At 43.7% G+C, this 24,294-nt stretch overlaps 1 protein-coding gene across 4 annotated transcripts in view; it reads left to right on the top strand.

The window, feature by feature from the left end:
• LOC138677145 (uncharacterized) overlaps window positions 1–24,294 on the top strand; it is a 163,702-nt gene that overhangs the window by 62,267 nt on the left and 77,141 nt on the right. For all 4 annotated transcript variants that reach the window (XM_069767048.1, XM_069767051.1, XM_069767049.1 and 1 more), the window contains one exon: window positions 5,480–5,637. In XM_069767048.1, coding sequence (XP_069623149.1) covers window positions 5,480–5,637 — 158 coding nt within the window. The remainder of the gene's footprint in view (window positions 1–5,479; window positions 5,638–24,294) is intronic.

Genomic DNA, 24,294 nt, shown 5'->3' with positions numbered 1-24,294 from the left:
GTGTTTCACTACAGTTTATAACGCAGAGCTGTGAAAATAAAAATTCTTTTTTTCCACAAAATTATTTTTTAACCCCCAGTTTTGTATTTTCCCAAGGGTAACAGGAGAAATTGGACCCCAAAAGTTGTTGTCCAATTTGTCCTGCGTACGCTGAGACCCCATATCTGGGGGAAATCACCGTTTGGGTGTATAGCAGAGCTCAGAAGGGAAGGAGTGCCGTTTGGAATGCAGACTTAGATGGATTGGTCTGCAGGCATCACGTTGCATTTGTAGAGCCCCTGCTGTAACTAAAGAGTACAAACCCCCCACAAGTGACCCTAAATGGGAAACTAAACCCCCCAAGGAACTTATCTAGATGTGTTGTGAGAACTTTGAACCCCCAAGTGTTTCACTACAGTTTATAATGCAGAGCCGTGAAAATAAAAAATCATTTTTTTCCCACAAAAATGATTTTTTAGCCCCCTAATTTTTTATTTTCCCAAGGATAACAGGAGAAATTGGACCCCAAAAGTTGCGGTCCAATTTGTCCTGAGTATGCTGATACCCCATATGTTGGGGTAAACCCCTGTTTTGGCACACGGGAGAGCTCCGAAGGGAAAGAGCACTGTTTTACTTTTTCAACGCAGAATTGGCTGGATTTGAGATTGGACTCCATGTCACGTTTGGAGAGCCTTTGATGTGCCTAAACAGTGGAAACCCCCCAATACTAACTGAAACCCTAACCCAAACACACCCTAAACCTAATCCCAACCCTAACCACACCCCTAACCCAAACATACCCCTAACCCTAATCTCAACCACACCTTTAACGCCAACACACCCCTAACCCTAATCCCAACCCTAACCACACACCTAACCCTGACACACCCATAACCCTAATCCCAACCCTAACCACACCCCTAACCTTGACACACCGCTAACCCTAATCCAAACCCTAATCCCAACTGTAAATGTAATCCAAACCCTAACCCTAACTTTGGCCTCAACCCTAACTTTTAGCCCCAGCCCTAACCCTAACTTTAGCCCCAACCCTAACTGTAGCCCTAACCCTAACTGTAGCCCTAACCCTAACTTTAGCCCAAACCCTAACTGTAGCCCGAACCCTAACCCTAACTTTAGCCCCAACCCTAACTCTAATGGGAAAATGGAAAACGTTTTCTAATTTTTTTATTTTTATTATATTTCCCTAACTAAGGGGGTGATGAAGGGGGGTTTGATTTACTTTTATAGTGGGTTTTTTAGCGGATTTGTATGATTGGCAGCTGTCACACACTAAAAGATGCTTTTTATTGCAAAAAATAGTTTTTGCGTCTCCACATTTTGAGAGCTATCATTTTTCCATATTTTGGTCCACTGAGTCATGTGAGGTCTTGTTTTTTTTGCGGGACGAGTTAACGTTTTTATTGGTACCATTTTTGGGAACGTGACATTTTTTGATCGCTTTTTATTCCGATTTTTGTGAGGCAGAAAGAACAAAAACCAGCAATTCGTGAATTTCTTTTCGGGGGTGCGTTTATACCTTTCCACACTTGATAAAATTGATAAAGCAGTTTTATTCTTTGGGTCAGTACAATTACAGAAATACCTCATCTATTTATACCTTTTTATGTTTCGGCACTTTTATACGATAAAATCTTTTTTATATAAAAAATAATTATTTTTGCATCGCTTTATTCTGAGGACTATAACTTTTTTGCTGATGATGCTGTATGGTGGCTCATTTTTTTCCAGGACAAGATGACGTTTTCAGCAGTACCATGTTTATTTATATCTGTCCTTTTGATCGTGTGTTATTCCACTTTTTGCTCGGTGGTATGATAATAAAGCAATGTTTTTTGCCTCATTTTTTTTTCTTTTTTTTATGGTGATCACTGAAGGGGTTAACTAGCGGGACAGTTTTATAGGTCGGGTCGATACGGACGCAACAATACTAAATATGTGTTCTTTAATTTTTTTTATTATTTAGACAAAGAAATGTATTTATTGGAACAATATTTTTTTGTCATTATTTTGGAATTTTTATTTTTTTTTACACATTTAAATATATATTTTTTAACTTTTTTACTTTGTCCCAGGGTGTGACATCATGCTATAGTGTCAGATCGCTGATCTGACACTTTGCAAAGCACTGTGTCAGATCAGCGATCTGACAGGCAGTGCTCCAGGCTTGCCAGTGCCTGCGCTTGCAAGCCACCAGGGAGGAGAAGGTAGGAGACCCTCTGAACAACGCAATCACATGGTGTTGTTCTGAGGGTCTCAGCGAAGCATGCAGGAAGCCTCCTCCCTGCGCGATACTTCCCTATGCCGCCGGAACGCTGCCATCATGTTTGATCGCAGTGTTCTGGAGGTTAATGTGTCGGGAGTGGTCCTTGACCGCTCCTGGCACATAGTGCCGGATATCAGCTGTAATAATCAGCTGACACTTGGCGGTGATCAGCCGCGCTCCCCCCGTGAGCGTGGCCGATCGCCTATGACGTACTTTTCCATCCATGGGAAGTAGGGCCCGAGTCACATGGACGGAATAGTACATCTAATGGCAGAAATGGGTTAATGACCACCAATTCCAATGGAGGAGACTCGTAGCGTAACGAGTGACATAAATACTACAGAATACAGCACAGTATTTGATAATGCAGTTAAATGAGTTCTGCCATCAAAGGTTTTTTCCTCTTACTATATATCAGTCATCATATTATATGGCACAGCTAGGAAAATCAAAGATTAGAAAAAATAAATGTATGCACATGTAAGTACTGGTACTCATAAGCCTAAGCCAGAGCTAATGTCAGTTATATGAGTGCTGAGGATGGTGTTCGAGGTGAGCATAGATAAAGTGAACCATGGTTTCAAAAGACCTGTCAGAAATAATACGAAAAACCCAAAGAAGAACCTACAAAATGGCCAAAATGAATTTGATATAGAACATATTAATCAAATATTAATCAAAAGATGGCTGTGCCAGAATCATGCAACAATAAGAGGTGCATATCAAGATTAAAACAATGATATAAAAGTAAAAATACATATTAATGTGTAACCAGAATCTTGAGGAACAGACTGCAGAGAGTGTTGCATATGTATTTGCCATGGTCAACAATTATGTACATATGACAATGTTGTAAAACATGAGAATACAAAGGATAATAATGACAATGTTGTAGTAGCATCAAACAGTAGGGCTAATAGAGGTAATGTTGCTTACTTTGTTAAAAATGTCTTGACTGTGTCAACAACCACATAGCTGAAAATGGTAAGTGTACATACATAAATGTAAGTCTGTGTGCAGATATGTGGCATATGAACACAAAGTCAGGGAAAGTGAATAAAATCCATTATATGCTACTTATGGCCACCAAAATAGTGTAATGTACCTGTCTATTGGCCGCAATGACTTCCAAGAGATGCACCCACCCCGATGTGGGTTTTGGCCTTAGCTTCATCAGGGGCAACGCCAAAATGCGCATCGGGGTGGGTACTTCTCTTGGAAGTCACTGGGGCCTAGTGACAGGTACATTATATCTTATTGGTGGCCATAAACAGCATATAGCGGCTTTATATAAACAAAATAAAGTCTTATTCAATGCCAAAATAATGGCACTTCAACATTCAATTCAAACACGACAACACGTAGGAATAGATTGAAACCTAAGACAATAAGAAGTATGCCATAAAACAAGAAGTTAAAATAGTTCAAAATCTTTAATAAATATAAATGACTTAGGTTGAGCGAAACGGGTCGGCCATTTTCAGAAGTCGCCGACTTTTGGCAAAGTCGGGTTTCATGAAACCCGACCCGACCCCATGAAGTCGGCGATCTTCTGAATCTGGTATCGGAATTCCGATCCCGAGTTCCGATATGTTTGCAATATCGGAAATCGGTATCGGAATCCATATTTAAGTGTTAAATAAAGAATTAAAATAAAAAATGTCGCTATACTCACCCTCTGACGCGCCCTGGTACTAACCGGCAGCCTTTCTTCCTTCGAATCAGCGCTTGCAGGACCTTGCAGTGACGTCGCGGCTTGTGATTGGTCGCGCGACCGCCCATGTGACCGCTCGCGCGACCAATCACAAACTGCGACGTCACCGCAAGGTCCTGCAAGCGCTGATTCTTAGGAAGGAAGGCTGCCGGAAAGAAGCAGGGCGCGTCCGAGGGTGAGTATATTCCTATAAGAATCCCAAGTTTAATCTTTTTTTTTTTTTGTTGTGTTTGGCCAATAACACGTGGTTTGGTCATCAGTACCACATCCTCCTTCTCCACAAGTAACATTGATAAAAATCAACTTGGGGGAAAAAAGGAATTGGGAGACCCAGCACTATGGGGATGGTATCCTAGTACTTAAAAAGGGAATGAAGTTGGCGATACATGTTAGACAGCTGTAGACCTAACAATCGTTTGGCCACCAGATATCTCTCCCGACTCCCCCAAACATAGGAACTCTTGGCTGGTGCAGCTTTCAATCCTGTCTTCTCTTTAGCAGTGTGTAGTAAGCCAATGCCAGAATCATCTGAGGGCAGCTAATCTGCCCTCCAAACAAATGGATTTTTTTACCCCTGACATAATATATCAGGGTACAATTAAAAAACAAAAACAATTTAAAAAAAACCATACACATTAGATATTTGGTCTAACTGCAGTTTGGCCAATCCTTACGTAAAGCCTGCAAAGTTCTGCAGACCCTGAAGATTGCTGAAGAGATAGCAAAACTTTCTATCCTTTCTAACACCACTTCCTCACCACTGGTCAGTGTAGATTAGGTTACTGTTGTAGATAAGCTTGTGTAATGGGCAGTATAAGCAGTGGGAAGTGTGGTGCTGTAGTAGATCCACTCACCACCTCTCTCTAGTCGCACTGCTCAATAGGCTAGAGAGCATTAGGAACCTTTCTGTCATGCTGGAACTAGTATACGTGGATGGAGTTCCAAAAATTACATCTGTAAAAACAGCCATCTTTTTTTATCCATGTCAATACAAGTTGTTGTTTTTTTTTTTTACAAGGACGATATCATTCAATGTCCTTAAAATATTCAATCCTCAACGTACTCCAAAGTGGTTGGTGGGATATGAATCCTTAAAATTGTAATTTTTATGTTTATAAAATAGGTGTAGGACTGGGGTGCCAGGGGCCCAGCGGTAACCAACTCCGGGGTACAATTTTTTACCTACATGCAAATGTGACATTACCCTCAATCCCAAATTTATATAATAATGAACTTTTTTGATTGTTAAATGACTACAATGCCACCTTTGTCTGTACATAGTGATTTAAGTATATAGAGCCAAGTACTGTTCATATAAGATGGAGGTGGCTCACTTCTGCACATTGGACCACCGGAGGATTCGTCTTTTCTCCTGTGGGCCAGTCCAAGCCTGGGTATAGTGGAGATGAGTCCATGTCCACTTATGTCAAGAAGTAATGCTTTCAAATGTGTAGAGGAAGCCTTCACCATCTGTTTAACTACAAAATTTATATTTGCAGGCCTTTTTGCCAGGATATGGAACCAGTCAAATTTACGGAAACTCATCTAATATGGACATGTCATAGAAACGTTTCTGAATTAAAACTTTTTTCATTCATAAGATTTACTTTTTTACCGGACAGAAGTTTAGAGACTCGCCTTAGTGTGTCTAATGAAGGTAGGTGTCAAGAACATTGAGCCATCTTTCTCGGCAGTTCACAAAATTGGGTGAATACGAGATATAACCTGACAAGACTCTCAATGAGATCTAATATTCGAGAAGGGCAACATTGTAGTCATTCAGGGTTGTCAGATCAGCTGGGGCTGATATTCTTGATCAGTCTCTTCCTTAGGGCTCGTTCACATGACTGCATTTCTGGGCCAAATGCTGTCTGTGAAAAAAAGGTAAAAGAACCCAAGGGTAGGTTCATACTGGCATATAAGAGTTTCATCCAGAAAAATGGGACCATTTTTTTCTCACCTGTCGTACTTATACAATCCATTTTTTTATAGCAGCAGCTATTAATCATATACTGGACGACCATTTACAGATTCCTATGTTACAGAATTGTAATCTAAAAAATAAATACTATACTGTGTCTCCATACGGCATGCGATTTTTTTTTCCCATGCACCCGTAGACTTGAATGGGCGAGTCTCATCCGATTTATGGAAGAAACTAGTTAATGACATGATTTTTTACACGCAGATTTGGTCAGTGAAAAAAATTCCTCATCTGCACTGCCCCATCGAATATCATTGGCCTGAGTGCTGTTTTCATAGAAATCACTCGAAATGAAAATACTGTAGTGTGAACGAGCCCTAACTATGGTGTCAGGAACATTGCTATTAGTAGGAGCCATAGAAGTTCTTCGGATGTTCTCCTAGGAGCTCATGTAAAATTATAGATGACTTAGAATTATTGAAGGACCAAATTTTCCAAACTATAAGATGCACCCAAGTTTAGACATAAAGAGGTAAGAAAAAAAGTGACATTCATTAAAATTTCTCTGGGGGTCTAAAGATACAAACAGGTTAATATCACTCATTACTTTACATGGTCTCTTACCAGTGACGTAACGTGAAGCTTGAGGGTCCCAATGCAAAATCTCCAATGGGGACCACAACTAATACAGGTCTTTAACAGTAATAGGCTTTACATATGGTGAAAAGGGACTTTTGAGGCCACATAATCTCCATTGCCTGGGTGCAATTGCAATATCTGTACCTATTATGGTTATGATGCAAAAAAGGGGAGAAGCCAGCGCAGCCTAAGGTTAAGACTCTTCATCTGTGGCTCTGGATGGGCAGTGTGGAGGTTGGATCCGAAATGTCTGTCTGGACCTGGTCAACCTTTATCCTCGCTTGCCTACTCTGGTGCCATGGGGGTGACTCAGTATATGCTCCAGGTGCAGCATGTTTTTAATGTGGTCTTGCTTTTAGTTCATTTAGGAGGCCTTTATGGCACAGCAAATATATAAAACGTAGTGTAGGACTGCCCCAATATGAGATTGCCGTGAAGAGGCGGGGTGGCTCAAAGAATTGATCAATTGTTTGCTAAATGTCTCATTTTGAAAATACAGTTAGAAATTAATATGTGCATTTGCACTTAATGTATTGCGTCTTAACCTTAGGCTGCGCTGGCTGTTGTGAATTCTGTGGCAGAGCTCCCTCCTGTGGTCACAAGTGGTACTTCGGCTGATTCTCTCTGGGAGCTTCCGTTTGTGGAGGAAAGTGGTACTGCGGCTTCTGAGTTTCCTCCCTCAGGTGATCTGGTGAGGTCGTTAGGTGCTTCTCTACTTAACTCCACCTAATGCTTTGATCCTGGCTTCCTGTCAATGTTCCAGTGTTGGACTTGTTTTTCCCTGGATCATTCCTGTGGCCTGCTGCTCTGCATAGCTAAGTTCTTCTTTGCTATTTGTTTGCTATTTTTTCTGCCCAGCTTGTCTATTTTGTTGCTGGAAGCTCTGGGACGCAAAGGGTGTACCTCCGTGCCGTTAGTTTGGTACGGAGGGTCTTTTTGCCCCCTTTGCGTGGTTTTCTTTAGGGTTTTGTGTAGACCGCAAAGTTATCTTTCCTATCCTCGCTCTGTTAAGAAAGTCGGGCCTCACTTTGCTGAATCTATTTCATCTCTACGTTTGTCTTTTCATCTTAACTCACAGTCATTATATGTGGGGGGCTGCCTTTTCCTTTGTGGTATTTCTCTGAGGCAAGGTAGGCTTATTTTCTATCTTCAGGCTAGTTAGTTTCTCAGGCTGTGCCGAGTTGCATAGGCAGAGTTAGGCGCAATCCACGGCTGCCTCTAGTGTTGTTTGGAGAGGATTAGGGATTGCGGTCTGCAGAGTTCCCACATCTCAGAGCTCGTTCTATGATTTTGGGTTATTGTCAGATCACTGTATGTGCTCTGACCGCTATGTCCATTGTGGTACTGAATTGCCTCTCATAACAGTACAGGAAGCCAAAAGTACTAATGATTCTCAATAGAGGGAAAAAAGAAGTTCTGAGACCATTTTTTTTTCTTTGCACTGTGTTTTGCCTTTTTTTTCCCCTAGACATTTGGGTGGTTCAGTACACAGGTGTAGCGATGGACATTAGAAGTCTGTCTTCATTTGTGGATCAGCTCTCGGCAAGAGTACAAAAGATTCAAGACACTATTGATCAGAAATCTATGTTAGAACCAAGAATTCCTATTCCTGATTTGTTTTTTGGAGATAGAACTAAGTTTCTGAGTTTCAAAAATAATTGTAAGCTATTTCTGGCCTTGAAACCTCGCTCCTCTGGTGATCCAGTTCAACAGGTTTTGATTTCTTTTTTGCGCGGCGACCCTCAGGACTGGGCATTTTCTCTTGCGCCAGGAGATCCTGCATTAAGTAATATCGATGCGTTTTTCCTGGCGCTCGGATTGCTGTACGATGAGCCTAATTCAGTGGATCAGGTAGAAAAGAATTTGCTGGCTCTTTGTCAGGGTCAGGATGAGATAGAGGTATATTGTCAGAAATTTAGAAAGTGGTCAGTGCTCACTCAATGGAATGAATCTGCGCTGGCAGCTATGTTCAGAAAGGGTCTCTCTGAAGCCCTTAAGGATGTCATGGTGGGATTTCCTATGCCTGCTGGTTTGAATGAGTCTATGTCTTTGGCCATTCAGATCGGTCGACGCTTGCGTGAGCGTAAATCTGTGCACCATTTGGCGGTATTACCTGAGCTTAAACCTGAGCCTATGCAGTGCGATAGGACTTTGACCAGAGTTAAACGGCAAGAACACAGACGTCTGAATGGGCTGTGTTTCTACTGTGGTGATTCCACTCATGCTATCTCTGATTGTCCTAAGCGCACTAAGCGGTTCGCTAGGTCTGCCACCATTGGTACGGTACAGTCAAAATGTCTTCTGTCCGTTACCTTGATCTGCTCTTTGTCATCGTATTCTGTCATGGCATTTGTGGATTCAGGCGCTGCCCTGAATTTGATGGACTTGGAGTATGCTAAGCGTTGTGGGTTTCTCTTGGAGCCCTTGCAGTGTCCTATTCCATTGAGAGGAATTGATGCCACGCCTTTGGCCAAGAATAAGCCTCAATACTGGACCCAGCTGACCATGTGCATGGCTCCTGCACATCAGGAGGTTATTCGCTTTCTGGTGTTGCATAATCTGCATGATGTGGTCGTGTTGGGGTTGCCATGGCTACAAGCCCATAATCCAGTATTAGATTGGAAATCCATGTCAGTGTCCAGCTGGGGTTGTCAGGGGGTACATGGTGATGTTCCATTTCTGTCAATTTCGTCATCCACCCCTTCTGAGGTTCCAGAGTTCTTGTCTGATTACCGGGATGTATTTGATGAGCCCAAGTCCGATACCCTACCTCCGCATAGGGATTGTGATTGTGCTATCAATTTGATTCCTGGTAGTAAATTCCCAAAAGGTCGACTGTTTAATTTATCCGTGCCTGAGCACGCCGCTATGCGCAGTTATGTGAAGGAATCCCTGAAGAAGGGGCATATTCGCCCGTCATCGTCACCATTAGGAGCAGGGTTCTTTTTTGTAGCCAAGAAGGATGGTTCGCTGAGACCTTGTATAGATTACCGCCTTCTAAATAAGATCACGGTTAAATTTCAGTACCCCTTTCCATTGTTATCTGATTTGTTTGCTCGGATTAAGGGGGCTAGTTGGTTCACCAAGATAGATCTTCGTGGTGCGTATAATCTGGTGCGAATCAGGCGAGGCGATGAATGGAAAACTGCATTTAATACGCCCGAGGGTCATTTTGAGTATCTAGTGATGCCATTCGGACTTGCCAATGCTCCATCAGTGTTTCAGTCCTTTATGCATGACATCTTCCGAGAGTACCTGGATAAATTCCTGATTGTGTACTTGGATGACATTTTGATCTTCTCGGATGATTGGGAGTCTCATGTGAAGCAGGTCAGAACTGTTTTTCAGGTCCTGCGTGCTAATTCTTTGTTTGTGAAGGGATCAAAGTGTCTCTTTGGTGTGCAGAAGGTTTCATTTTTGGGGTTCATCTTTTCCCCTTCTACTATCGAGATGGATCCTGTTAAGGTCCAAGCCATCCATGATTGGACTCAGCCGACATCTCTGAAAAGTCTGCAAAAGTTCCTGGGCTTTGCTAATTTTTATCGTCGCTTCATCTGCAATTTTTCTAGTATTGCCAAACCATTGACCGATTTGACCAAGAAGGGTTCTGATGTGGTCAATTGGTCTTCTGCTGCTGTGGAAGCTTTTCAAGAGTTGAAGCGTCGTTTTTCTTCTGCCCCTGTGTTGTTTCAACCAGATGTTTCTCTTCCGTTCCAGGTCGAGGTTGATGCTTCTGAGATTGGAGCAGGGGCTGTTTTGTCGCAGAGAGGTTCTGATTGCTCAGTGATGAAACCATGCGCTTTTTTTTCCAGGAAGTTTTCGCCTGCTGAGCGAAATTATGATGTGGGCAACCGAGAGTTGCTGGCCATGAAGTGGGCATTCGAGGAGTGGCGTCATTGGCTTGAAGGAGCTAAGCATCGCGTGGTGGTATTGACTGATCATAAGAACTTGACTTATCTCGAGTCTGCTAAGCGGTTGAATCCTAGACAGGCTCGTTGGTCGCTGTTTTTTGCCCATTTTGACTTTGTGATTTCGTACCTTCCGGGCTCTAAAAATGTGACGGCGGATGCTCTGTCTAGGAGTTTTGTGCCCGACTCTCCGGGTTTGTCTGAGCCGGCGGGTATCCTCAAGGAAGGAGTAATTGTGTCTGCCATCTCCCCTGATTTGCGGCGGGTGCTGCAAAAATTTCAGGCTAATAAACCTGATCGTTGTCCAGCGGAGAGACTGTTTGTCCCTGATAGGTGGACCAATAAAGTTATCTCTGAGGTTCATTGTTCGGTGTTGGCTGGTCATCCTGGAATCTTTGGTACCAGAGAGTTAGTGGCTAGATCCTTTTGGTGGCTGTCTCTGTCGCGGGATGGGCGTGCTTTTGTGCAGTCCTGAGGGATTTGTGCTCGGGCTAAGCCCTGCTGTTCTCGTGCCAGTGGGTTGCTTTTGCCCTTGCCGGTCCCGAAGAGGCCTTGGACACATATCTCTATGGATTTTATTTCAGATCTTCCCGTTTCTCAAAAGATGTCAGTCATTTGGGTGGTCTGTGATCGCTTTTCTAAGATGGTCCATCTGGTACCCTTGTCTAAATTGCCTTCCTCCTCTGATGCCATTGTTCTTCCAGCATGTGGTTCGTTTACATGGCATTCCGGAGAATATCGTTTCTGACAGAGGTTCCCAGTTTGTTTCGAGGTTTTGGCGAGCCTTTTGTGGTAGGATGGGCATTGACTTGTCTTTTTCCTCGGCTTTCCATCCTCAGACTAATGGACAGACCGAACGAACCAATCAGACCTTGGAAACATATCTGAGATGCTTTGTTTCTGCCGAACAGGATGACTGAGTGTCCTTTTTGCCTTTGGCTGAGTTCGCCCTTAATAATCGGGCCAGCTCGGCTACTTTGGTTTCGCCATTTTTCTGCAATTCTGGGTTCCATCCTCGTTTCTCTTCAGGACAGGTTGAGTCTTTCGACTGTCCTGGTGTGGATACTGTGGTGGACAGGTTGCAGCAGATTTGGACTCATGTAGTGGACAATTTAACCTTGTCCCAGGAGAAGGCTCAACGTTTCGCTAATCGCAGACGCCGTGTGGGTCCCCGACTTCGTGTTGGGGATCTGATTTGGTTATCTTCTCGTCATATTCCTATGAAGGTTTCCTCTCCTAAGTTTAAACCTCGTTTCATTGGTCCGTATAGGATTTCTGAGGTTCTTAATCCTGTGTCTTTTTGTCTGACCCTCCTAGATTCTTTTTCCATACATAACGTATTCCATAGGTCATTGTTGCGGAGATACGTGGCACCTATGGTTCCATCTGTTGACCCTCCTGCCCCGGTTTTGGTGGAGGGGGAATTGGAGTATATTGTGGAGAAGATTTTGGATTCTCGTGTTTCAAGACGGAAACTCCAGTATCTGGTTAAATGGAAGGGTTATGCTCAGGAAGATAATTCCTGGGTTTTTGCCTCTGATGTCCATGCTCCCGATCTTGTTCGTGCCTTTCATGTGGCTCATCCGGGTCGGCCTGGGGGCTCTGGTGAGGGTTCGGTGACCCCTCCTCAAGGGGGGGGGTACTGTTGTGAATTCTGTGGCAGAGCTCCCTCCTGTGGTCACAAGTGGTACTTCGGCTGATTCTCTCTGGGAGCTTCCGTTTGTGGAGGAAAGTGGTGCTGCGGCTTCTGAGTTTCCTCCCTCAGGTTATCTGGTGAGGTCGTTAGGTGCTTCTCTACTTAACTCCACCTAATGCTTTGATCCTGGCTTCCTGTCAATGTTCCAGTGTTGGACTTGTTTTTCCCTGGATCATTCCTGTGGCCTGCTGCTCTGCATAGCTAAGTTCTTCTTTGCTATTTGTTTGCTATTTTTTCTGTCCAGCTTGTCTATTTTGTTGCTGGAAGCTCTGGGACGCAAAGGGTGTACCTCCATGCCGTTAGTTCGGTACGGAGGGTCTTTTTGCCCCCTTTGCGTGGTTTTCTTTAGGGTTTTGTGTAGACCGCAAAGTTATCTTTCCTATCCTCGCTCTGTTAAGAAAGTCGGGCCTCACTTTGCTGAATCTATTTCATCTCTACGTTTGTCTTTTCATCTTAACTCACAGTCATTATATGTGGGGGGCTGCCTTTTCCTTTGGGGTATTTCTCTGAGGCAAGGTAGGCTTATTTTCTATCTTCAGGCTAGTTAGTTTCTCAGGCTGTGCCGAGTTGCATAGGCAGAGTTAGGCGCAATCCACGGCTGCCTCTAGTGTTGTTTGGAGAGGATTAGGGATTGCGGTCTGCAGAGTTCCCACGTCTCAGAGCTCGTTCTATGATTTTGGGTTATTGTCAGATCACTGTATGTGCTCTGACCGCTATGTCCATTGTGGTACTGAATTGCCTCTCATAACAGCTGGCTTCTCCCCTTTTTTGCTCTATTATGGTTATGCCCCTCTTTTTTACTACTTTTCGCATCCATTTTTTGGGGGTAAAACAAGTGTACTAGCTTCCCTAGTAATTAGTACAGGACAAGTGACCACCACAGCCTTCCCTATAAACCACACTCATATGCCCCATAGATTACCACTTTATGGAATACTCATTAGTCCTCATTGCTGTCTTACAGACCTATGCACCCATTGTAATCCAAAAGAGTATCCCTTTGGTTATGCAGAACTGGTATGTGTCAGAATATCTTTCATTCCCTGTACAGAAAAGTTTGATCTATCACACCTTTCTCTACAGTCGGGCAGAGTAGAAAACATACATTATGATGCAAGATTTTTACAACTCTAGTCAATGGGCGTATACCACTCTGTATCCTAGAGTGGCATTGGACACGGAAAATACTTGTTGCTCATACTGTATGAGCCTGGGCTTTGATTGATGTGATATAGGTATCAAGTGTATGGTTTACTTGATGGAGAGAGGGTGTTACCAGCATGAGACATGTAGATGAGGACAGCAGACTGTCAAGCATTACATGTGTTACATTGGTAATGCCCGCTTGCATTTAAAATAAACTCTACAGGCAGATTCTGGGGGAAATCTGAGTCCGGCCCATAGATCTAAACACATGGGTTGGGTGCAGATCAACTGATCAGTGGTGATATCGATTTTATAATACCAATCAATTCCCACCCCTTTCCAACTAGATGTGTCCGGCCTCGCTCAATACACTTGTAATGAAAGAGTCCACACACTTCTGGTTGGCACGTGACTGCATATATACAGTTGTGCTCAAAAGTTTCTGTACCCCAGTGGAAATTTTGCTTTCTGGGTCTTTTTTTCAGAGATATGAATGATAACACCAAAACTTTTCTCCACTTATGGTTAGTAGTTGTGTGAAGCCAATTATTGTCAAACTATTGTGTTTTCTCATTTTAAATCATAATGATAACCAAAGGACCCTGATCAAAAGTTCACATACCCCATTTCTTAATGCTGTGTACTCCCCCTCTAACATCATTGACAGCTTGAAGTCTTTGGTGGTAGTTGTGGATGAGGTTTTTTATTTTCTCAGATGGTAAAGGTGCTCACTCTTCTTGACAAAAAGCCTCCAGTTCCTGCAAACTTCTGGGCAGTCTAGCATCAACTGCATGCTTGAGATCTCCCCAGAGTTGAGGTCAGGAGACTGAGATGGCCACTCCAGAAACTTCAGTTTGTTCTGCTGTAGCCAATGACAGGTTGACTTGGACTTGTGTTTTGGATTGTTGTCATGCTGGAACGTCCAAATACGTCCCATGCGCAGCATCCGGGCTGATGAGTGCAAATTTGCCTCCTGTATAATGTGCTGCATTCATCTTTCCTTCAACTTTGACCAATTTTCCTGTGCCTTTGTAGCTCACACATCCCCAAAACATCAGCGATCCACCTCCGTGCTTTATAGTAGGAATGGTGTTCCTTTTATCATAGGCCTTGTTGACCTCTCTCCAAATGTAACGATTATGATTGTTGCCAAAAAGTTCAATTTTGGTCTCTTCACTCCAAATTACCTTGTTCCAGAAGTTTTGAGGCTTGTCTCTGTGCTGTTTTGCATATTGTAGGCGAGATACTTTGTGGCATTTGTGCAATAATGGCTTTCTTCTGGCGACTCGACCATGCAGCCCATTTTTCTTCAAGTGACTCCTTATTGTGCATCTTGAAACAGCCACAACGCTAGTTTTCAGAGAGTCCAGTATTTCATCTGATGTTATTTGTGGGGTTTTTTCTTTGCATCTCAAACAATTTTCCTGGCAGTTGTGGATGACATTTTTGTTGGTCTACCTGACCGTGGTTTTGTTTTTACAGAGCCCTTGATTTTCCAATTGTTATTCACAGTTTGAACGTTGCTGACTGACATTATCAATTCCTTGGATATCTTTTTGTATCCCTTTCCTGATTTACACATTTCAACTACAATTTCCAGTAAATCCGTTGACAATTCTTTTGCTTTCCCCATGACTCACAATCCAGAAATGTCAGTGGCTGGATGAAAGACGCAAGAGTCTGACTGGATCCCAGAAACTCACTCAGCTTTTATGCACACAATCGGATCACATTTAGAAGCCATTCAAACCCATATGTGTAAACTTCTGTGCATGTTATCAGGCCAAAATCACCAGGGTATGTGAACTTTTGATCAGAGTCATTTGGATGTTTTGGGTTGTCATTATGATATAAAAAGAGAAAACACAGTAGTTTGACAATAAATGTCTTCACCCAACCACTAACCATGAGTGGAGAAAAAGTTTTGGTGTTATCATTCGTATTCTCTGAAAAAAGTCCAAGAGCAAAAATTATGTAGAGTTTGCAAACTTTTGAGCACAACTGTACAAATCACATACTTGTGGTCATACCCCCCACGCCCTGAGCTGGCACCGAAGAATCCTCACAGTGCACAGTACAAGGATTCACAAGCCTGAAGTCACATAGAGTGACTGCAGACTTATACTCTAAGGCTACTTTCACACTAGCGTTAACTGCAAACCGTCACAAAAACGTCTTTTTCCCAAAAAAATGGATGCGTCAAAAAACTGCAAAACGTATGCACCGCATACAGCATTTAGACGGATCCGTCGCAAATCCGATAAACGGTTCCGTTGAAATGCTGGATGCGTTGCATACGTTGCATACGTTTTTACCATGCGTTGCATCCGTTTTTACGACGGATCCGTTTTTAAAATGGGAGTCACCCAAATTTGATTGGCTACTGGAAACTAAGGGAAATCTATATACTGACTGTATTTACAGCACATCTTTGAGGGTTTTAGTTTAGTGGCAAGGATGGATGGTGTAATTGGGAGGATTTCGAGTTTGGTTACTGAAGTTATATTTGAGACGAATCGCCTGGATATCATAGTGCGGGAGAAGGAGGCGGCAGCAGAAAGACGGAGGATGCAACGGAGAAGGCGACGATTCTGGATACATCCAATCAATGAGCTGCGGATGACCAGGGGTGTACAGTCCACTCTCTATATGGAGTTGCGGCAGAACCCACAAAAATTCTACAATTATGTACGGATGAGAATGGAACATTTCGATTATTTGGTTGGAAAACTAGAGGAGGTCATCCAAAGGCAGGACACAAGGATGAGGCTTGCCATCACACCGGCGGAGCGGCTCCTGGTGACACTGCGGTAAGCATCTTTTTTTTATGTCATTGCTGATATTGAATGTTATTACATGCTGCAGAGAAAACTGCGCTGACACATTGCGCTGCATTTTCTGCAGCATGTAATTTTATGGTTTGTTTGAGGCCATTCCACTGGTTTTTTTATTCTTGTGTCATTGCTGATATTGAATGTTATTACATGCTGCAGAAAAAACTGCGCTGACACATTGCGCTGCATTTTCTGCAGCATGTAATTTTATGGTTTGTTTGAGGCCATTACACAGGTTTTTTTTGGTTGATGGTCTGTGCAAAAATTTTTTTTTTTACATTTTTTTTTTCTTTTTTTTTTCTTCAGCTTCCTAGCTACGGGTGAGTCTTTGACTTCACTCCATTTCCAATTCAGGCTGGGGATTTCCACTATTGGCGGAATTGTGAAGGACACATGTCGTGCGATTTGAGACACTTTACAGCCGGAGTATATCCCACAACCAACTATGGAAATCTGGTTCAGAAGTTCCGAACAATTTGAGAGAATTTGCAATTTCCCAAATTGTGTTGGTGCCGTGGACGGCAAACACATAAGGATTGCTAAACCGGCAGGAACAGGATCAGAGTACTATAACTATAAAAAATACTTCTCCATTGTACTCATGGCTATTGCTGACGCCAACTGCCGATTCCTTGCTGTGGACATAGGAGCGTATGGCCGGTCCAACGACTCACAAGTGTTTAAAAACTCTCCGATGGGTCGCTGCCTGTATGGAGATACATACAATTTCCCGCCAGCAAGACCGCTCCCAGGAACAAGTGAACCAGCCATGCCCTATGTGTGTGTAGGTGATGAAGCCTTTCAACTGTCGCCGCACCTACTGAAACCATACAGCAGCCGTGAATTACACCGTACCAAGCGGGTATTCAATTACCGTCTTTCCAGAGCAAGAAGAGTAGTAGAGTGCTCTTTTGGTATATTGACGGCAAAGTGGAGAGTTCTGCTGACGGCAATAAAACTGGAAACAAAAACTGTAGACGATGTTGTCAAGGCATGTGTGGTGCTCCATAATTTTGTCATTTCAAAGGAGCCTGTTACCTTGGATGACGAACAATTGGAGACATCCTTGTGGGATTACCGCAGTGCCTCTGTTCGCTCCACCAGTTCTGTTACAATGATGAGGGACCAGTTTGCGGATTATTTTTTGTCACCTGTTGGGCGGATTCCATGGCAAGACATCATTGTGTGACATGTTTTTCTTGGTTTTTGTTGTTTGTCAAAAAATGTTTTTGTAGCAACACCAAAAAAAAAAAACAAAAAAAAAAAAACAAAGTGTGGTTTGGTTGCTAATATAAAACCATTTTGTTATACCTTGAAAACGTCTGGTGTTTCTTTTCACTTAACCTTTAATATTTACCTTAATGAATCAACACACACACAGTAGATTGTAAACCAGAAATATTTTTATTTCTAAAATATAATTATTTTTTGGAAATTTTCCCAAAATTTTCAGATTTTGATAATTTTCAAAAACTTTTTTTTTTGCCAACAAAAGAATTTTTAACAATGAAATTACAGTCTCACAGGTCTTGGTAGTGTCGGGTGGAGTAACTATGGGAGGAGGGGCTGGAAGGTTGGACCACGTCGGTAGGTGGGATTGGGGAAACCCTACCTGTTTGGTCTGCAGTGGAAGGGGGGTGGAAAACAGGAGGCTGACCAGAGGGGGGTTGTGTTGGGGTAGGTGGAAAACTTCCTGGGGAAGGAAAGCTGGGCAAAGACGATGAAAACACGGGTGAATACATTTGGGTTGTGGGCCGGGTTGGGTATTGGTACTGATGTGGATATTGGGACTGATGTGGATATTGGGACTGGCGGTGATATTGTGGGGCATGGTGTTGAAATTGGGACTGGGATGTGTGGGGAGGTGTGGGGGTAGATTGGGGTTCGTTTATGACCTTGAGCAGAGCGTTATGGCAGCTATTCATTACCCGCATCTGCTGATCAAAGGAAAGCTTCTCCATGCTCCTGAGCATGGACTGAAAAAAAAGATTGGCCGGAGCTTGACTTACATCTAAATGCAGTCTATCCAAGCGACTGCTGATTTCATGGTGGTTTTCACTCATGCGTGATTGCACCATGCTGAAACCAGCAGTCACTTGTTCTCCCAAAATTTTAAAAGAATTTTGGAAGCCTGCATTTAGATGCAAGAACTCAGGAGCATAGCTCCTTTCCTGACCCCTCTGACGCTGCCGCCACGAACCTAACAGTGGTGTAGAGGTGGCAGGGTCCGAGGGGTGGGGTAAAGGGAACGCTATCTGTTGACCATCAGATGCGAATAAGGAAGGCTGCGCTCCACTGGTAGAGGTGGATGAAGTGGAGGGGACAGAGGGGTGAGAGGTGTGGGGCCTACCGACGTGGTCCCTGGTGGCGGACTCAGGAGGGATCGCTTCAGAGGGCGCAGAGGTAGATGAAGGCTCACAGTGGCTGGAGTAGGTGCTGTGAAAGAAAAAAAAGAAATTAATATATTGATCTGAAAAAGCCCGGACTGGAACAAAAGTTTTGTGATTAGACAGGTTCTTACTGGGATGTTGAATACTTACACTCGACTCAGCATGGTTTGCCTCAGGAAGGAGAGGGCAGGGCCGTATCTATACCTCCTCTTCTTCCTTCCTGCTGAGCCACTCGGGGCCTGCATCTCCTCGTTAAATTCCCTCTTAAAGCGATCCCTCAGTGACCGCCACCACTTCCTAACCTTGCAACCTGTGAAGACAGGAATGAAGAAAAATAAAAAAAGGTAAATAAAATACATTACATTCATCTTTAAACATCACTGAAAAGTGAATACTTACATAGTTTGCTCTGCTGCTGTGGAAGAAGGTCCTCCCACCTCTGAAAGATGTTCCGGCATACTTCCAACCAGAGCCGACGGGTGACACTGGTATCAGCATGCCTGCGGTCAGCCATGTTCCACAGCGGCTCCCGCTCTCGGACCTCCTCGATGAGGGCTTAAATCTCTATATCAGAGTCTTCTGCGGGAGCATGCTGTGAAGTCTGTGAGAAAAAAAAAATATACGAAAAAAATAAAAATTAGTACAATTAAAAAAAAAAATTACCAATCGACCCCCTCACCCCCCCCCAAAAAAAATAAAAAAACTTACTGATGGCCGACCGCGGCGATGAGTCCGCCAACTCTGGGAGTGCCTGGGAGAACCTTCATGGTGTGCAGCAGCAGCAGCAGCAGCAACAGGAGACTGAAATAAAGGATAAAAAAAATTAGCTTGAATGTATGTATATGTTTTCTTGTTTCCGTTGTATCTGAAAATCTGTTTCATGTATGGTGATTGTGTATGGTGTAAAGCAAGTGATTCACAACTACTTACACTTGGTTCCTCCTCCACTTGTATATCTCCACCCGTCTCGGTCCCTTCTGACAGCTCCTCATCGGATTCTGTTTCCTGTGTAAACATAATAAATGCATGTAGTGAATAAAATTTATGAAAATAAAAAAAAAATAAAAAATTGGGGATATTGACTTACCGATACACGCTGTTGCTGTGGAGGAGGGCTGCCAGAAGGGCTGCCTTTTTCCTGGGGCCTGTGGACCTTCTGGCTGTGGACCTGGTGGATCTGTAAGTTAAAAGACACTTGCAATCTGCTCTACACATTGAAGTAGCAGATTTGGGGTCTTCAAAACTTACTTTCAATAATTTGACGATGCGGTCCTGGTGGCTGTGGTATGCTGCCTTTTTCCTGGGGCCTGTGGACCTTCTGGCTGTGGACCTGGTGGATCTGTAAGTTAAAAGACACTTGCAATCTGCTCTACACATTGAAGTAGCAGATTTGGGGTCTTCAAAACTTACTTTCAATAATTTGACGATGCGGTCCTGGTGGCTGTGGTATGCTGCCTTTTTCCTGGGGCCTGTGGACCTTCTGGCTGTGGACCTGGTGGATCTGTAAGTTAAAAGACACTTGCAATCTGCTCTACACATTGAAGTAGCAGATTTGGGGTCTTCAAAACTTACTTTCAATAATTTGACGATGCGGTCCTGGTGGCTGTGGTATGCTGCCTTTTTCTTGGGGCCTGTGGACCTTCTGGCTGTGGACCTGGTGGATCTGTAAGTTAAAAGACACTTGCAATCTGCTCTACACATTGAAGTAGCAGATTTGGGGTCTTCAAAACTTACTTTCAATAATTTGACGATGCGGTCCTGGTGGCTGTGGTATGCTGCCTTTTTCTTGGGGCCTGTGGACCTTCTGGCTGTGGACCTGGTGGATCTGTAAGTTAAAAGACACTTGCAATCTGCTCTACACATTGAAGTAGCAGATTTGGGGTCTTCAAAACTTACTTTCAATAATTTGACGATGCGGTCCTGGTGGCTGTGGTATGCTGCCTTTTTCCTGGGGCCTGTGGACCTTCTGGCTGTGGACCTCGTGATTGTGGTTCCTACTCTATCTGCAATATAATAAGTATAATGGATTTATAGTTAGACCACACCACAACTAGGTAATGTTCAGCAATAAACACCCTGTTAAATTGTGTAAAATAGGTGAACACCCAAAACCAAAAACAGGTGCACGTTATATCATTATTTTCCATGTCCCCCAACTAAAAAAAATTGTAAAAATGTGAGATAACCTTTAAACACATTTTTAAGTTTAACTTTAAAAAAAAAAAAATTACCTACCCAAAAAAACCTATTAGGCCGGCGTCACACTCGGCGTAAGACATTACGGAACGTATTATAAGTCCGTAATACGCGCGTAATACGCCAAAATGTCTCCGTAATCTCTTTCCGTAGTTCTTGCGTAGCCTAGGTGTGGTCGCGTATTTTGCGCATGTACTGGTCCGTGTGTAATCCGTATGTGATCCGTATTGCGTTTTTGACACGCACCATCACAAAATGGACATTTAACGGTTTTCAGGCCTGCAAATCATTTAAACCATCATTACCAACACTATTTAAGCCCTCGACAACAGGTGTACCCCTCCCATATGCCCTATATGTTCTCTAGCATATTTTGGCTGTGTTACTTTGACCTTACAAACATGTCTGACCATGTGTATTTAAGCACAACTCAGCGGGTGTTGCTTCACTGGGTGTTGTCTCGTCGCTTTGGCCAGCCATATCCGGTCAATGCAGATCCGCGAAGGAGGAGACGAAGATTGTGGGTGCATCCTCTATTGACACAACGCCAGAGTAAAGGACATTTCCAGAGACTCTATTCAGCTTTGAGGGCCCATCCAGACAAATTTTACCTGTATACTCGCATGTCCATCAGGACTTTTGACATGTTGATGGAGATGTTACGTCCTGGCCTCACCTATCAGGACACCTGGATGAGAAAAGCCATCTCTGCTGAGGAGCGTCTGCTCCTAACCTTACGGTATGTATTTTGACCTTTTATATTTTTGTATGTTTGCCAATGTGTTTTGTCCTACTATGTTTCAGTTACTTTACTTAGACATGAAGCCACAAGCACATTTCTAAAAATGTGGGTAATATTAGAGTATAGTAATAATGTGAAATGACCCTTTTTGCTTAGTCAATAATGACTGCGAAAATTAAATAGACACTTGTGTTTCTTCCTGTTTTCATATTCCTCATGTTTTGTTTTTTTTCCTTGTTTTGCAGCTTCCTGTCCACAGGCTTGTCCTATGCGGGTCTACACCTGGAGTTTCTCATTGGGCGTTCTACCATTTCAGTCATTGTTAGGACAACCTGTTCCCAAATATGGCTGAAACTTAACGAAGTTGTGATGCCGGAGCCAAAAATGGAGGATTGGGTCAAAATCGCCACTGGTTTCCAAAATAATTGTGACTTCCCTAACTGCATTGGAGCTGTGGATGGGAAACATATCAGGGTGCGTAAGCCGCCGAACTCTGGTTCCCAATTCTACAATTATAAGCAGTTTTTCTCTGTAGTTCTGTTAGCAGTTGCTGACAGCAACTACAGGTTTATAATTGTAGACATTGGGGCCTATGGCCGAACTGGAGACTCTAGGGTCTTCAATTCGTCCATAATGGGTCGCCGGCTACGTGACAACCAGTTGAACCTCCCACCACCACAACAACTCCCAGGCTCCAATGCGGAAGCAGTGCCTTTTGTTTTGGTTGGAGATGAGGCCTTCCAACTGACGAGGCACGTCATGAGGCCTTACCCCAGGCGCAACCTTGACCACCGGCGGAGGGTGTTTAATTTGAGACTTTCCAGGGCACGGAGACTGGTTGAGTGCGCCTTTGGAATTCTTGTAGCCAAATGGCGGGTTCTTCAGTCTGCAATTCAGCTGAGTGAGGCTTCAATCAATGAAGTGATCAAAGCCTGTGTAATTCTACATAATTTCACCCGAATACATGATTGTTCGTCTACTAATTTGCATAATCACGTCATGAACAATCATAGTAGGCCTACCCCATATGTCCCTCCTCCGCGACGTCCCCTTTCTGGACTAAAAGTTCGTGATGTGTTCACAAATTATTTTGTGAGTCCTCAGGGTGCCACTCCCTGGCAAGACTAGGCAATTTTGCATGTGTAATTTGTTATTTGCTTAAATTTTGGCATTACCAATGTGGAAAATATGTCTGCTGTGTTTAATTTGTTCACATATGGTTATGATCATATCATGTGTGTGTGAGGTAATAAGAATGAACAGAGTGCATACATAGTTTTTTTGGTAGTAACGGCAAATTTACTTTTTAAACTTGTTTTTAGATTTTGTTTTTTTTTTGGCATAACAAATCTTTGGCCAAAAAAAGTGCAACATTTTTTTTTGGGAACCAAAAGACAAAGTAAAATAAAAACATTACAGCTTGCTTTTTAAGCCCAATCCAAACCTAATTTTGGAAAAAAAAAAAAAGGTGTACCCAAAATTACAAGTCCTGGTACGTAGGAAGTGGAGAAGTGGATTGGTCTGTGTCAGCATCAGGTGGCCTTTGTAGGCCCAATTGTCCAGCAGCCTGTGCGGATGTTATAGTGGCCTGCGGGAAATTCTGCCTGCTCTGATGCTGGCCACTTTGATGAGTGGGGCCAGGATTTGGGAGATAACCCTGATGTTGCTGCCCATATGTGCGGGAATCATACCCCAACCCAAAATGACCATATTGTCCAAACCCCGGTTGGGACCAGCCTCCAGCACTGGGTCTGGACAAGTGGCCATATTGGGATGGGTGCTGATATCCTGCAATATGGTGCTGAGGTTGCCATTGTTGGTTAGTTGTGGGTTGGGGTGGAGGTGTTGGCTGACGTAGAGGGGGTGCTTCAGATCCTTGTTGCGCATGCAGGCCTTGTAATCTCTGAGGCCGCAGAATATTATCAGGTGACATCTGCCACTGTTCAATCATCTGCATCAGATTGTATGGGTTATTTGGGGGGGTGCATGCGTCAATAAGGATCTGAAAACACCCTCTCAAACGCAGCCTCAACTCCCGCTCTATGGAGCGTAAATACTGGGCAAGGCTCCGTGTGAATCCCTCCTCCCCATCATCCTCTCGAACCCGGGCCAAATAGTTCATGACCCCAGCATCCACATTTCTCCTGCTTTGGCGAAGCTCTCTCCTGCGTCGTGCACGCTGGGGTCTGACTGCAGCCTGTGGGGATTGGTCCAGGGCAACAGTTGGGCTGCTGCTATTCCCAGGGTCATCCTGGCTAGGTGCTGGTGCTGCTGCTGCAGAAGAGAACTGTGGGGCCTCTTGGTTTTCTTCAGCTGCAGCTGGAGCTGGGTGGCCAGAAGAGGAAGATGCTGTAGGTCTTGCGCCGGAGGGAGCAGCAGATGGACCAGCCACCTCTTCACCTTCTCCAACTGGGTCAATGACCAGTTCTGAGTCAGACCCTGTCTCCCTGTCAGTGAGGTTAGTGTTATGGCTGGCAATCAGGCAACACAGCGTGCAGTAATCAGCGCACATACAGAGATCTGGCAATAACCAAAAACAATAGGACGAGCTCTGAGACGTGGAATCTCTGTAGACTGCAGTACCTGATCTATCCTCACACAACTATAAGCAGCAGTGGATTGCGCCTAACAACTACCTATGCAACTCGGCACTGCCTGAGGAGCTGACTAGCCTGAAGATAGAAATACAAGCCTGACTTACCTCAGAGAAATACCCCAAAGGAATAGGCAGCCCCCCACATATAATGACTGTTAGCAAGATGAAAAGACAAACGTAGGAATGAAATAGATTCAGCAAAGTGAGGCCCGATATTCTAGACAGAGCGAGGATAGCAAAGAG

The sequence above is a fragment of the Ranitomeya imitator genome, chromosome 4, assembly GCF_032444005.1.
Source record: "Ranitomeya imitator isolate aRanImi1 chromosome 4, aRanImi1.pri, whole genome shotgun sequence".
Lineage (NCBI taxonomy): Eukaryota > Metazoa > Chordata > Amphibia > Anura > Dendrobatidae > Ranitomeya > Ranitomeya imitator.
Note: the sequence above shows the minus strand (reverse complement) of the source record. Positions and strands in the feature narration are given on the sequence as shown.